The 14,765-nt window shown below is 38.5% G+C and overlaps 1 protein-coding gene across 1 annotated transcript in view; it reads right to left on the reverse strand.

Moving 5' to 3' along the window:
* PRDM6 (PR/SET domain 6) overlaps nt 1–14,765 on the reverse strand; it is a 105,743-nt gene that overhangs the window by 81,086 nt on the left and 9,892 nt on the right. The window contains exon 3 of the mRNA XM_032155899.2: nt 13,823–14,130. Within this exon, the coding sequence (XP_032011790.1) occupies nt 13,823–14,130 (308 nt within the window). The remainder of the gene's footprint in view (nt 1–13,822; nt 14,131–14,765) is intronic.

A 14,765-nucleotide genomic window follows, 5' to 3' on the forward strand; every position in this document is an offset into this window, starting at 1 on the left:
CTATAACTGCTCTGTCTGAAAAACCAGTGCAGTGTCCACCTAGAAAAGAAAGCTCACCTCCAGGTCCAGAGGCCAGGGTCAGCTGAATAAAGAGGCCTATGGCAGAGGCTGAGGCCTCGTAATGTAATGGGAGTACAGGCCAGATAGTGAGAAGGGGCAGAAAGCAAAGAGCAGACTGGTGAAGAGCAAGAACTCTACAGTCCACAACACCTACGTGGAAATCCTGCCTTTACCACATATGGCCTTGGGTAAGTTACTTACCTGCCTTCATCTAAAAAGGCTCTCAGTGCCTACATCTAAAAAGGCTCTTCATCTGAAAAACGAGTATAGTAGTCTTTACCTTATTGTGTCATTGTGAGAATAAATTAAAATAACCCCTGTAAAGTTCTTAGCAGAGTGCCTGGCAGATGGTCTCAGCTTAAGTATGTTAGCTCTCGTTATTGCAATCAGATAAAGAGTATTTATTAAATGCTCTATGTATGCTAGGCATTCTTAGCTGCTGGGAATAAAAACGTTTAAAAAAAGCTTTTACATGGTGATAAATGACATTATGAGTTTGTCAAAATCCATAGACTGTATACAACACCAGGGTGAACCATAGTGTAAACACTGGACTTTACTTCATAGTAATACATCAGTATTGGTTCAGTCATTGTAACAAATGTACCACACTAATGGAAGATGTGATTAAAAGAAAAAAACTAGTGGGGAAGGGATATGAGAACTTTCTGCTCTAAAGTCCTTCAATTTTTATGTTAATTCAAAGGTGTACAACATAATGTCTATTAATATTTTAAAACCTGGCAACACTGTTTCAGGAAAAGATCCATTTTAGCTAATGTTTAACAATCAGCTAAATGTCTAAACATTAGATTGAGATGTTGTTTACTATAAAAGTGAACCAAATTTTAAATTGTCAGGCTATAGTTGTGGCACTAATGATTGACTTCATAAATTTAAATTTGCACACGTGAAATAAAAGAAGAATGCAGCATAGCAAAAAAAAAAAAAAAAAAAGCCATTAAAGTAACTCTAAAATGTTGGGTTCATAGCTTAAAAAGGACTAAGAGAGCACCATAAGTTAAAGATAAGGATAATGATTAGGGGAGATGTGAGCGCCAGCAGTTAGTGAACTCAATTTGAAACAATGTCAGGACTTTCAAATGGAGATGTTCACAACTAAGGATATAAGATTTAAGAGAGATCAGTGTGGGATACTGAATCTGAGAGCATCGCTTTTGGGGAGCAATTGAAACAAGAACAACAGGTGAGCTCTCCGAGTGTGAGAAAGAACAGAAAACAGGCTGCATGCTCGGATGACTTCCATCAACGGCAGCAATGGAAAGCCGAGAAGGGAAAAAGATCAGCAAATTAGCAGATAAAGTTGGCATATGGAAAATTTACAGACTGCAAATCACAAATGTCATGCAAGGAACATACGGGTTCTCCATATGATATAGGACTCCACTGAAGGGGCTGGCAGAAGAAGTGGAAAGGACAGTGTCGCTGGATGCAGCACTGCTAAGAGCTTGGGACTTAAGGTGTGCTGCAGGTGGTCACATAGCTCACACCCAGTGAGAGCTGGAACCCAGGCCCTCTGTACACTGCCAAACACCTTCCAGTGGGCCACCTCCTCTGGAAGTACACCTTGATTACTTAGGAGCTAATTACACACAGCAGTTTACACGCAGTGTTTTCTGCCGTTTTGGCTGCCTCCTTATGCTTAGCCAGGAGGAGTTCTGAAATACAGAGAGATGGAAGTCATGGGAGTTCATTTTGCTGTCTGTTAGTTATTCTTTAATATGTACATCTATCATCTATCTATATCTGGGGAGGTGGGAGAGGTGATAAAGGAAGAGATTGGAAATGTCCACAGGAGATTAGCCAAGATGTAGCAGGGATGAAGGCAAGGTAGAGACTGGAATTAACACAGGATTATTAATAGAACTAAACCAACTGTAGACCTGAAGCAGAAGAGAGGCCAGGTGAGCTCAAGAGTAACAAAGACAAGGGAAGAGGCAGGAAGGGGGGCAAACAACCACAAGAGGCAACGAAGAGAAAGGACGAGACTGGCATTTTGTTTCTTTTTTTCTTTTGAGACGGAGTCTCGCTCTGTCGCCGCGGCTGGAGCGCAGTGGCACAATCTTGGCTCACTGCAAGCTCCGCACCCCCGGCTTCACGCCATTCTCCTACCTCAAGCCTCCCGAGTAGCTGGGACTACAGGCGCCCACCACCACGCCCGGATAATTTTTTGTATTTTTTAGTAGAGACGGGGTTTCACCGTGTTAGCCAGGATGGTCTCGATCTCCTGACCTCGTGATCAGCCCACCTCGGCCTCCCAAAGTGCTAGGATTACGGGCGTGAGCCACCGCGCCCAGCCGGCATTTTGTTTCTTAAGGATAGTTTCAGGACTGCCTGGCACATTTGTTAACAAAGTAGATTCCTGACCCCCAATCCAGGACCACTGAGTCCGAATCATTTAGGGGCAGGTCCCCAGACTGCACTATGCTTGACTCCCTGCTAGAGGTTGAGAGCTACTGAGCTGCAGGAAAGTCATTGAAAACATAGATGGTTTTAAATTATGGCAAAATAAATATACCTAACACAAAGGTGACCATTGTAACCATTTTTAAATGTACAGTTTAGTAGTTAAGTCTATTCACATTGTTATGCAACCAATCTCCAGAACGTTTTCATCTTGCATATCTGAAACCCTACACATAATAAACATTATTATTATTACTGTTAATTTGTTGAATAGCTTTGCTGAAGTTCAGCCAGCTATCCTAGATTCAGAGCTGATATGCAGATCATGGGGCACAGATATTAACTGTGGGAATCTAGGATTATGTGAGGCTCAGGGACTAACCTGGATTGTTCATGACATAGTTTGAATATCACCCCTGCTTAGGTTGCCATAAAAGTAAAAACTGCCGGACGTGGTGGCTCACGCCTGTAATCCCAGCACTTTGGGAAGCCGAGGCGGGCAGATCACTGAGGTCGGGATTTCGAGACCAGCCTGACCAACATGGAGAAACCCCGTCTCCACTAAAAATACAGAATAAACTGGGCCTAGTGGCGCATGCCTGTAATCCCAGCTACTCAGGAGGCTGAGGCAGGAGAATAGCTTGAACCTGGGAGGCGGAGGTTGCGGTGAGCCAAGACTGTGCACCAGCCTGGGCAACAAGAGTGAAACTCTGTCTCAAAAAAAAAAAAAAGTAGGCCGGGCGTGGTGGCTCACTCCTGTAATCCCACACTTTGGGAGGCTGGTGGATCACTAGAGGTCAGGAGTTTGAAACCAGCCTGGCCCACATAGTCAAACCCCATCTCTACTAAATATACAAAAATTAACCAGGCGTGGTGGCAGACGCCTGTAATCCCAGCTACTCGGGAGGCTGAGGAAGGAGAATCACTTGAACCTGGGAGGCGGACGTTGCAGTGAGCCAGGATTGTGCCACTGCACTCCAGCCTGGGTGAAAGAGCGAGACTCCATCTCAAAAAAAAAAAAGAAAGAAATGATTAATATGAGATATATATTAGGAAAAATATTAATTTTAGTCAAAATTTTTGTTCTTTATGACATGTTTTAGCAATTATGTTTATTTTTTCATCTAAAATTTCTAACTGCAGAGTGTCACTTGGAATTCTTGCTTTTCACAGGGTCAACAGTGACATATATTCAGAATTTACATGACATACTGTTATGTCTGTATTCACAGGTACACATATGGCTGCACACACATTTTTACAGACACTGCCAAATATGCCACTATGTTGATTTGTTGTCATTTAATATTTATGGACAGGTCACAATATGCTGGACACTGAGATGATCTTCCATTCAGAATTCAATATCCAGTGTCAAACCTACCTAATGAATTGCTCCTGATTTGAGGTCCATAGTCAAAAAGCCTTCACATGTTAGGGCTTCCTTATGATTTTTCTGGATGTTACTAAGTAATTCTCACATTTTCATCTTGCAAGTCGGTTCTTTGTTGTGAGGATTTTCAGCTAGCATTTTGCTTACTGAAATCATGTACATTTAGGAAACATAAATGTGCCAACCTTTGTAGTCATTCTTGTTGCCCTCCATTAAAAACACAGTTTTAAAAATGAGAGCCATCCAATGGTTTTTTTTTTAACATCCATGTTGCATGGTATCCCTTTAGTACATAATTGTTTTTTATTTGTAAGCATTGCTAAGTAAATTTACATTGAAATATTACTTAAACTTGATTTTTTTTTAGTAAGTAATTAAATCCAAACGACGTATCATGGCTACCATTAATACATACAATCTTTTGTTTTATCAAATAAATAATGATACCCTTTATATCTATGTGCAGAGTCCACTAGAGACAAAATTTACCATTAAAATCAAACTGAAAAATGGGGGAAAATCTCAATTACTACACAAAAGTCATCAATATTTTCTCTGTAATTTACATAGCCATCAATATTACTCTCCTTCACATGTGGGGAAAAAAGAGGTATAAAGAAATTAAGTTGTTTCACTAATGTCTCACCACAACTAGATAAATTAATGTCTCCCTACTTTAAAAAGCATTTCAAAGATACTTGATCCTTTTTTTGTTAACACTTTCATGTATAAAAAGGAAACAGAAATTTTCTCCTTCCTTTTCTGAGGACCATTATAATCTCCTCATAGACCCCAGAAATGCTTTGTTTTTATTAAAGACACGTGCTATAAAATATAAGAAGATATTGGTAGAAGTGTTTTCATAATATCAGAAGGGTCTGCAGGCTGTTAATAAAATTTTCCACCAGGAGAATACAGAGTAGAGAGGATAAGACTAGCCAAAATGAAAATCTATTCATGGGTGAGCCAAATTTAAACATTTACTGGAACCCTGTGAAAACAGTGCCATTGGTTGCAATTTCCAAGATGTTTTGCAGTATCAAAGAGATAGTGCAAACATCTTTTACCAAAACTGTGACTCAATGAAATAAATCCATATTATATTATATAATCATGTCTCAAAAACCCATTATGAAAACCATCAACAATGGTTACCACTGCTTTATACCCTTATATAGTTCGAATTTCTAATGAGCACATTAATTATTTGTAATATAAAAATTAATTTCCACTTTTTAAGCTTAGTTTTGAGATTTTCCACTTTGTGGATTATCTGGGTCAAATTTTACTCTGCAATTAATTGCAATAAATTGAAATTAAGTGCTTTCCTTAGCAGCCCAATACTTTTCAGGACTCACCCCCGGAAACTATTTGTGTATTTTAATATCATAAATAAATTTTAATAGTAGTTTGGGACGAACACAACAGGTTCCAAAAGCATTGTATTCTAACCTTGAATTTGTTTAGGAGCTATCTACCATTTTGAAGTATACATGGATATCTCATAATTTAATGCTGTTCTTTTGTGATAAACATTAATATTCCCAGGTGTGCTAACAATATTTAGCTCTTGCTGCTTTACAAGACACTGAAAACATGACTTGATTACATTTAATTTGATTCCAATTAAAAAGCACTTAAGACGTTTCTACTGAATTAGATTACACTGGATGTTTCTATAAAAGACACTTCATTATCTGAGGCAGTTTTAATTTAAAACGACCACAGAGAGCGAAAAACACTGTTCATTTTAATAAAATGGGCCAAATCCCATATCATTATTTCACAACTGCATGCTGTAGATTTTGGTTTATTAAATAAATGTACAGGGGCACTGGGAAAAGCATGTGTTATACTGAGTGCCTCATCACAGTTCACCCAAGTCAGAGCTAACAACACAGCTTTTAAGTCTTAACAGAAACCAGAAACGCTGTGAAAAAAAATTAATTAAAAATGAGGAGATAATATCAAGACACTGACTGAAAATATTACATTTTTACTAAATTTCTAAGTAGTCAGTTTTACAACTAACTAAAAATGAAAACGAACTTCTGACTTAGGCAACATTAGCAAATAAAGGTAAGGTGCCACCAAACCACTGGACTTCCTGAAATATAACATTTCCCCTTTTAAACAAAGAACTACCTTGAGATCAAATTACTATGTATTCACAAACAGGACAAAAATCAGAACAAAAATTGTTTGTATTCCCAACACTGTGTTAAACAATTTTCTAAAGTGTTGTTATTTTACAAGTCCCAGTTTGTGTTAAAGTCTTAAAGGGAGAAAAGGATGACTGAAAACAAAAGGATGATTAAAAACAAATGTCTCAAAGTCAGTTATTTTGTACTAAGCATAAACCACATAGCTAGCTTTCATTGGAAAGAGCCCTGCAGATACATGTGGCATGCCCATTTCTGATATTTCAGGAATCAAAGCATCTCTGTGGTTTGTGGTTAGTGATAAAGCACCAAGTGAACTTGATGTGTGTATGTTCTTGTATAGGAAAACCTGCAGCATTTTGAGCATTTCACACTTGTAACAATGTATTAGGCCTTCTAGAATTAATTGACCTAAAATCCAGTGATTCCACAATATATCTGTTGGATAATTAGAACTCTAAGTACCAACAAATAAAATACATTATTGAATTTTAGATCTGCAAACAAATATTTACAGCTGCAATTTGCAAAAATTATTTCCTTTTAAATTGGCATCATATCAAAATCTGTGCTACTGATTTGAAGCCTATAAGTATGACCAAAACCTTCCCCTAAAAGTATGATTCAAGTCCAAAAAGAATGATGTAACCTTTAAAACAATCTGCACCTGCTCTCACAGCCTAGGTGGGTCTCCTCTGAAGACAAATGAAATTTCATAATTGTAAGATTCCTTGAAAAGTCTACCTGACCTTGAGACCAAGAACAGCAGGGTGAGGGGAAGAGTAACCTGGTTTAGTGACCAGCAGCTATAGATATCAGGGAATGTGCTTGTTGTCAATGATCATTGCTGAAATCTGTCTATACCACACTGGAACGATCAATTTTGTAAATGATTGCAATAATCAAGGAAATTGCCTAATTTATAAATCCTTGCATACAGCATTTTAATGGATTCCTCTATTTTAATGCTGATACCTTCGAAGCTAAATGAATTGTTGTCCAGGCTGTCATTACACAAAATGATAAAAACATTCCGTCTGGTGGGGAAACCACATCTCATGGATATTCAGACCCTCAACCCATAATTACTCATTAGTGACTTCCATGAAAGTTTCGCACTGCTAAGCCTTTGGAAGAGCAAAAGAGCAAGCTTATTTGTGTCTGTATCTTTGTGGAAATCCCTGTTACAGTTTTGGAATTTGAACAAATTACCTGTCATTGAACGGTAACGTACTGGATGTGTCTCCCAGTTCTGACAGCCTCGTACTGTAATAGTTTTCCTCTCTCTCTCCTTTTTGTCTAATGCTGCGCCATTTTTTACCACCAAGCCTCAGAGTCAGGAGGCCTGGCCACACTGAACTCCCAGATTGTGCATCACATCAACATGGATGATGCTGGATGCGCTGAAGCAAATGTGTGATGTCCCAACCCTTATGCTCCCACTAACCAGTAAATCTATGGAGTCTACCTGGAAACCCAGGCTGCACACTATGCTCTTTCCCTAAGCCCGCCACACATAGATTGCTCTTCTCAGTTAAACCTTGGCCAATTGATTCCAGCCAATAGTGTGCTGTCAGTACTTTACTTACTGCTCAATCTCACTAACCTGACATTTATGGTGCACTGATTGGCCTCTGTCAGTGGTGCTGGTTGTAAATTCACTTTGAAAAGCTTTGTGTTAACAGCCTTCAACCAGGCTCCAAGAAGAGCACGAACAGGCAGCCTGACAATTGCTCGACCTCCTGCCCTTATTACAGTGAGTAAATCAGGGTTTGAGCCATTAGGCTGGAGCCTGAGGCCTACACAAAAAGGATTGACATGACGAAAGGTCAACCTCTGTCACACATGTGTAACAATTTGGATAATGGAATTCTGTAACTTATCTGAGTGAGGTGGCAAATGCTTACAAGGAAAAGTATATTCTGCTCTGGCTTCTCTGGCTTTTATGCTAAGTACTTATACCGAAGTCTGTATTTCTTGTGTAAATATACAAGGAATGTCTGAACTAATGAAATCTTGGGGTATATACGATCCTAAAAAAGAATGAAAGAAAAAGAACGAAGGAGGAAGGCTCATAGTTGTTCTACACATAGGGTTCTTTAGAATAGCAAATGGTTTTTCCCATACTACCAGTTTATTAAATCCATCTTCTGAGACAAGAGGACTTTGATATTGTAGGCATATTCCCCAGCTGAGTAATGTGTAGTTTTTCATATTCAATCACAACAATTTTTAATCCATATCATACTACAACTGTAAGTGATTTCTGGGTAACACAATAGACATTCTCAAATTAAAACTGCTTTAATTTACACAGTGAAATAAGAAGACTCCCCTGCAGGCTTCTTGGGACCAGTGTTATGGTATGACATTTCCATCAGATCACTTGCTGCCAGGCAGTGACTGGGGAGGGCAGGTTTCATTTACCCACTAACCTCTGAGGTTCTGATTTCTCTTTTTACACCTTACTTTTAAGTCAGTGTGGGAAAAGAAAAAAAATTACATGGTGTAAGAAAATATGCAGTTATGGGCCAGTAAATATTTGTGAATTATTTTCTTCATATTGACAAAATGCTATTGATAAAAGAAGCAATTTGCAAAAATAGATAAACTGAACTAATGAGAAAAATAATCCTGTGGATACAGAACTCATCAGTCTTTATAAAGTATTTCCAGCTAAAGCACTGTAGTGTCACATGCTTGTTGGGATTAAACCTCACTAACGTGAGAATGTCCAAACGGCTGTTATAATTTTTTTTAAAGCAGAATTATTCTCAGACTTAGAAAACCAAGGGTGGTACTGTGCAGCATGATACATAAACCAAAAGGACCAGAACTTTAAATGGACATTTTCAAAGCAACTTAAAGTACTAAGTTTTGACTTTTAACACAATGCTGGAAACCATTCCAAGAGGTGGCAGATGGTTTTACAGTTTATGTAAAACTACAAAATGCTCACACTCTATCAAATGGGCACCACTATAAAAGACATCTTCAAATCAAATGAGGCAAAGCCAGAGAGATACACCAGCTGTTACTCTGCATAATTTAAAACATAATAGTAGCATTACTATGGTTTATTTTTAAGGAGAAATTATTTGAATTTCACAAATTTGACATATTCAAAACCAAACTGACAGGCAGATTACTATATTAAATGATAAATTGCTGAAAAACATGATTTTTACTTCAATATAACTGCGACAGCCACATAATTCTATCCCCTAGTGTTTTGGTGAATCACGCCAAAATGAGCCAAAGTCTATAAAGCAGAATATGGAATACATAATTACAGTACTATCACTGGGACAACTTTTAAATGATTCTAATTTAATTGAAAATGATTAATTTAAAATAATTGTTTCAACATCTAAATACATATAAGTGGGTACAGTACTGTATATATGAAATTGAGTCATTTATAGAAACATACATAATATATTTAAAATATGAAATCAATTCATTTTCTTCTAGAACCAATTACCTATGATGGTTTTGAAATATAAACATTTAGCAATGTGTAATATATTTTTAATATTGGTTTTCATTAATATATTTTGACTTAAGCTAAGCAGTAATGATGAAAAATAGACCATTTGCTTAACAGCAAAACTCTTATTAAATCTAAAATATTATGGCACAAAACCAAATCACAAAAAGGCTCACATTATGTTATTCCCCTTGATTTTCTGAAGAAAAATAATGAAGGTTTCCACATAGTGCAAATGAAAACGAGACACTCAAATTTACTCAGGCAAAGAGAAGACAGGTTCTGTAAAATTAAAGCCCTTTCTAGTATCTTAACTGTATTACTAACAAGTCACTACATTATTTCAATTAACAGGATAATTTTTCTAGGGTGAAAATAAGTGCAATTTATTTTGTCATTCTTGCTAAAATTTCTTGTCAAGTCAGACACTGAGTTGAAAGGCCTGAGTAATTCTAGCCTATCTTAAACTGTAACCTTATTTTAAACTTCCGTATTTTATTCCAGTAGAATTTTAAGTATACACTGGGTACATTCCTCAGGTCCAGTCATATTAAATTCTGATGTTAAGCAGAAAGAGGAAACCATGTGCAACTAGATTAATTTATCTCAAGGGAAAGGGGGCACATTAATAATTGAGATAATGTTTTCATAAATGTTGGAATCAAATGTGCCTTTTCACTTCTTTATTGGAAAGCACATTAGGATAAAATTATCTCATTCTCATCAATAAGACCTAATTGCTGAGAAAGATTGTTTTCTTTGGAAAACATTGAGAAAGATTTTATTTCATATTATGTCCAAATAGCTAGAAATGTATTATGCATCCAAGTCTTGGAATAAATATATACAACCAAGGCAAGTCATTGTCTGATGCACCCTGTAATGTTTTGTTTTAAAGTATCTGAATTTATTATTGTTTAAAAAACACATTAAAATTCTGATTCTAAAAGAAACTGGAAAAAATAAATGACTAATTATTTGGCTTTCAGCTTGTAATCTTCTTAAACTATAAAAAATAAAAAATTACCTTGTCTTATTGCAAAAAAAGAAAGAAAAAACTCTCTTGGAATTTCCCATAAATACCCAGAAGAGTCAAAACGTATCGAATATAATGAAATGATATTTAACTTCCTTTAAATTGCTATATTTTGAAGAACTGTGATTATACACAAAGAAAATATTAACTAAAAAAATGATTGCATGTTTACAAACCAAACAAGCTCTCCATGGCTGATATATATTAAATAACAAAAAGTCATTTTTCTACAAAGAAAATAGAGCTTTTAATGATTAAATAAAAGGAGGAACTAAGGTGAATCTGATTGTTTCTGTAATAAGGCTTCATGTGTATAATAAAGTACAACCATACTAAAAACAATGAACTGTAAACTGAAACAAAAATCCATCATCTACTTGGAAACAGTGACGGGAAAAGATTAGCAATCCATTTATTGTACTGAAATAAAGATAAGTAACCCTGGTAAGATCCATCAGGACCTGAGTATTGAACTTGAAATAAAAAGACATTTCTTCATCAGCAAATGACTTGAAAAAATGTGAGGAAGAGAAATGATTACAGTTGCATTTTAAAATAAAATAATCATGATTCAACTGCTTTTAATTTTTTTAATACACTTTGTTGACTTGCTATTCTGGAAGCCATCTAAAAGAATAAGTTTTTGAAATGGATAATTATTACATGAGTCATTAAACAATTATTGCCAAACATTTCCGATAGACCTACAATATATTCCACTTACTGATTCTAATATGAATAACATGATGATTTTTTAAATTTCAGAATAAAATTTAGCTTTGAAAGAAAGAACTAAATTTAAGGAACAATCTAACATTTGGAATATTGTATTATAAATGTAACAATTCAAACAGTCATCTTTCATAAAAATAAATCATAATGCTTAAAGATTTTTAACTCATACTCTATATCTTAAAAATCATTATGCTAATAAAAATCTGAAACATATTTTATAAAGTAAGTATTTTATTTTACAAATGGATATTGGCACTCAGTTACCTGGCCCCAGTTAGTCGCATTTCATGTGATCTCCCAGGAGACTGACACATTTTGTATGGCTGAAGTTTTTAAATCCCTTCAATTCCCAAATGTACCTTATTCTAACTGTTGTTACAGATAATAAAAAAAATAGATTATGTCCTGAATTTAGGAGTTGGATCCTGTAGATCATCCAAGCATACACCCAGCAAGTCCTTTTTCTAACAGAGAACCAACTATAAGAACCATCCCAGCACACTCAACTCACATGCCCTGAACAATAGATAAAATTCACTTTATGTCTACTGAAGTATCAAGAAAAAGTAAAACACTGACTAAATTCCCCAGTCTCTTTACCACAACAAAATTTTAACGTCATCAAGTACAAGTAAAGGTAGAAAAGAAAGATTTCATAGTTTTCAGTGTTAATATGCATTGTTATAGTCTATATGTGTAGTGGCCTCCTGCCAATATCCCAATCATTCAAAGCCTTCTGGGGAGGGGGGGGAACCCACAATGAACTATGAGATTTGTTTTCATGTTTATGTCTTTGTCCCCTGGCACTCTAAAAACAGATAGGCATCAAACGGCAATATAATAGTGTTCAGTTTTAACATTTTCAGGTAGATTAAATTTGTACTATTGAACAATTGCTGTACGATTTTCTTAGAAAAATGTTGGCAGACCTTTAACTATATGATATTAAAGTTCCTAATAACACCACTGGAACATGAGAAGTACCTAAAAGTGTTTTATGAACTTTAAACCACATTGGAGGTTACAATTTATTAGTCAGAAACAAAAACCAAAATGATTCCAAACCAGATGCTTTGAGCTGGGGCACTCCAGCAGATAACTATAGGGTAGGTAGTTCATTGGCTTCCACGTCCTCATTTTGGGCTGCTGGGCTGTAGACCCATACGCTCAGCTCCTCCTCCTCAAAAGAGGCTTTGCAGACACAGGCCTCAGGACCCCATCCCCAACAGTCACGGGAGGGTTCTGGATACCAGGTCTGTTTTTCACACTGTATCTCCATGGCCTAATACAGTGCTGGCCAGAGTGGGCACTCATTGAAAATTTGAGTGGATTAATGAGTCCCATGAGCTTTATTTAGTGAATATAAGTCAGCTCACAGTGAAAAAGATCATTTTGACAGGCCAGCAAGCCAAGTATGAGAGGCAATCTCTTGCAGAAATGATGCATTAATGGAGCCCAGGGGTTCATGTCAACTTGACCCCTGGCATTTAAGAAACTTTATTTTCTAGCTATTCCCACTTTATTATACCACTTGCCCAGTTAGTCAGATTTACATATTGTTTAAGGGTATGACTTCCGGCATCTTGTATTACATAAACAACTTTCCATGGATGGAGGTGGCTAAGATTGGTAGGGGAATGACCTAATGATAAGCATCTATCGCTTCAGAAGTGAACCTCAATAATCCACCATGACGTTTCGGGAGAAACCTCAGGCTGACATTTTTCAAATAGGTTATTTTTAAATAATTGCTTCAGGTAAGATTGTGCCACTAAAGTATTATCCTCCATTGGGTTACACCAAAGTGCTCACAGTGTTCCCATGCTGTGATTTTCCATCTTGATGAAGATTACATAATTTCCCTTCGTTAGAGAAGCAGCAGAATTTCTGATTTCTGATTCCCAATATAATTTGCTTATTTTGGGCCCTTTGATTCCCAATATAATTTGCTTACTTTGGGCCCTTTAAAAGTTGTGAAACATGTGATCTTTCACGTTTAACATTGACAAAATTGTTTTCATGTGAGAAAAGGGGCCAGCCTCTCCTTCCTCCCCTCTATGCTTCTGTTCCTTTCTGCTCACTACACAGAAATACACTAGAAGTGCTTGGAATGGGACATAAAGATCACCCAGCTCAAACATTCTAATGCCCACCCTCCTCTGCTCCATCTCCTCAGCTGTTTTCTCTTTTTCTCAAAATTCAGAGAGACCAAGGGTCAAATCCATTCCAGCTGGAAAGGAGGCAGGTTAAGGTGACTCTGTCTTCAGACACCTGTAGGCTGTTTCCCTGGCTGAGTTGCTATGGTGTCAGTCCCAGCTCTGTTAGCCTCCTTACTGCAGGTGCTTCAGACACCAGGCATCTACAGGACCTGAGAAATCTATTCTCCGCTACCCTCTGGGGGCCAAGGGAGGCTCTCTTCGCAGTTGCCACCGCCAAAGGCCAGGCTCCCTGCCGGCCAATGCTCCCTGCTGGCCAAGGCTCCTGCTCGGTGGGGAGGCGCTGTGCAGCCGGCCACTTACCTCCCAGAGATGCTGCGTGTTCCTCACGGCGCCTGCCTGCACCTTCTCTGGGGGCAGAAGCACGCCTTGGAAAGGTCCAATCCAGGTGCCTTGCTGGATCCTCTGCGCCGCGCAGATGCCGTAGGCCAGGCCGGGCACAGTACTGGTGCAGAGGCACACCTCGCGAGGCAGGTCCCGCAGCCACTCCGGCAGCTCCGGCGGGGGCGCGGCGGCCGCAGCGCTGCTGGTGCCCACGAGCCGGCGCAGCGAGTGCAGTGGCCCATGCATAGGGCACTCGCCGTTGCGGTTGTCCGCGCACATGTCGCAACCTGCGGGAGATATGAAGGAGGAAGGGAAGGGAGCGGGTTAATCCAGCCGCTCCGAGCAGCCCATCTTTGAGTAAACTCCCGAGACAACAGCATCACCGCCCGCCTGGGTAAGCCACCTTCGAGGAAGGTGATGCCTTGGGGGCACCGAAGCAACTCAGAGGAGGAGGAGAAGAGAACCCGCGCCGCTCCCTTGGAATTCGCCGCACCTAGAACTGCCTGGTACCGGGCCAGGACTCTAGGCTCCCCAAAAAGCCTTCGGATCTGGGTGCAGATAGCATGTCCGCTCTCTACGGAACCTACAGTTCCAGGAGTCTTCTTCCCGTTTCAGTCTCTCTGCATCTCTCCCTCTGCCTCTGTCTCTCTTTCTCTCTCTCTTCCCTACTGTCTCTCGTTCCTTCTGACCCTCTCGCCCATTCCTGAGGTTTCTGTCTGGAGTTTCAGGATGTGTTTATCCTTATATTGCGAAAAAAAAGCCCGTCTCTTGCCCAATCTGCTATCTCGAAGAGATTCTATACTGGTCGTCTGGGTATTTAGCTTTCCTCTTTTTACAATTACACAGGAGACATTTAAAATCACCAGACGGGGCGGGGTGGGGGAGACGACCAGTCTATCGCGGGTGCCATTCGCACTTCCTC

The sequence above is a fragment of the Hylobates moloch genome, unplaced genomic scaffold, assembly GCF_009828535.3.
Source record: "Hylobates moloch isolate HMO894 unplaced genomic scaffold, HMol_V3 SCAFFOLD_6, whole genome shotgun sequence".
In the NCBI taxonomy this organism is placed as follows: domain Eukaryota; kingdom Metazoa; phylum Chordata; class Mammalia; order Primates; family Hylobatidae; genus Hylobates; species Hylobates moloch.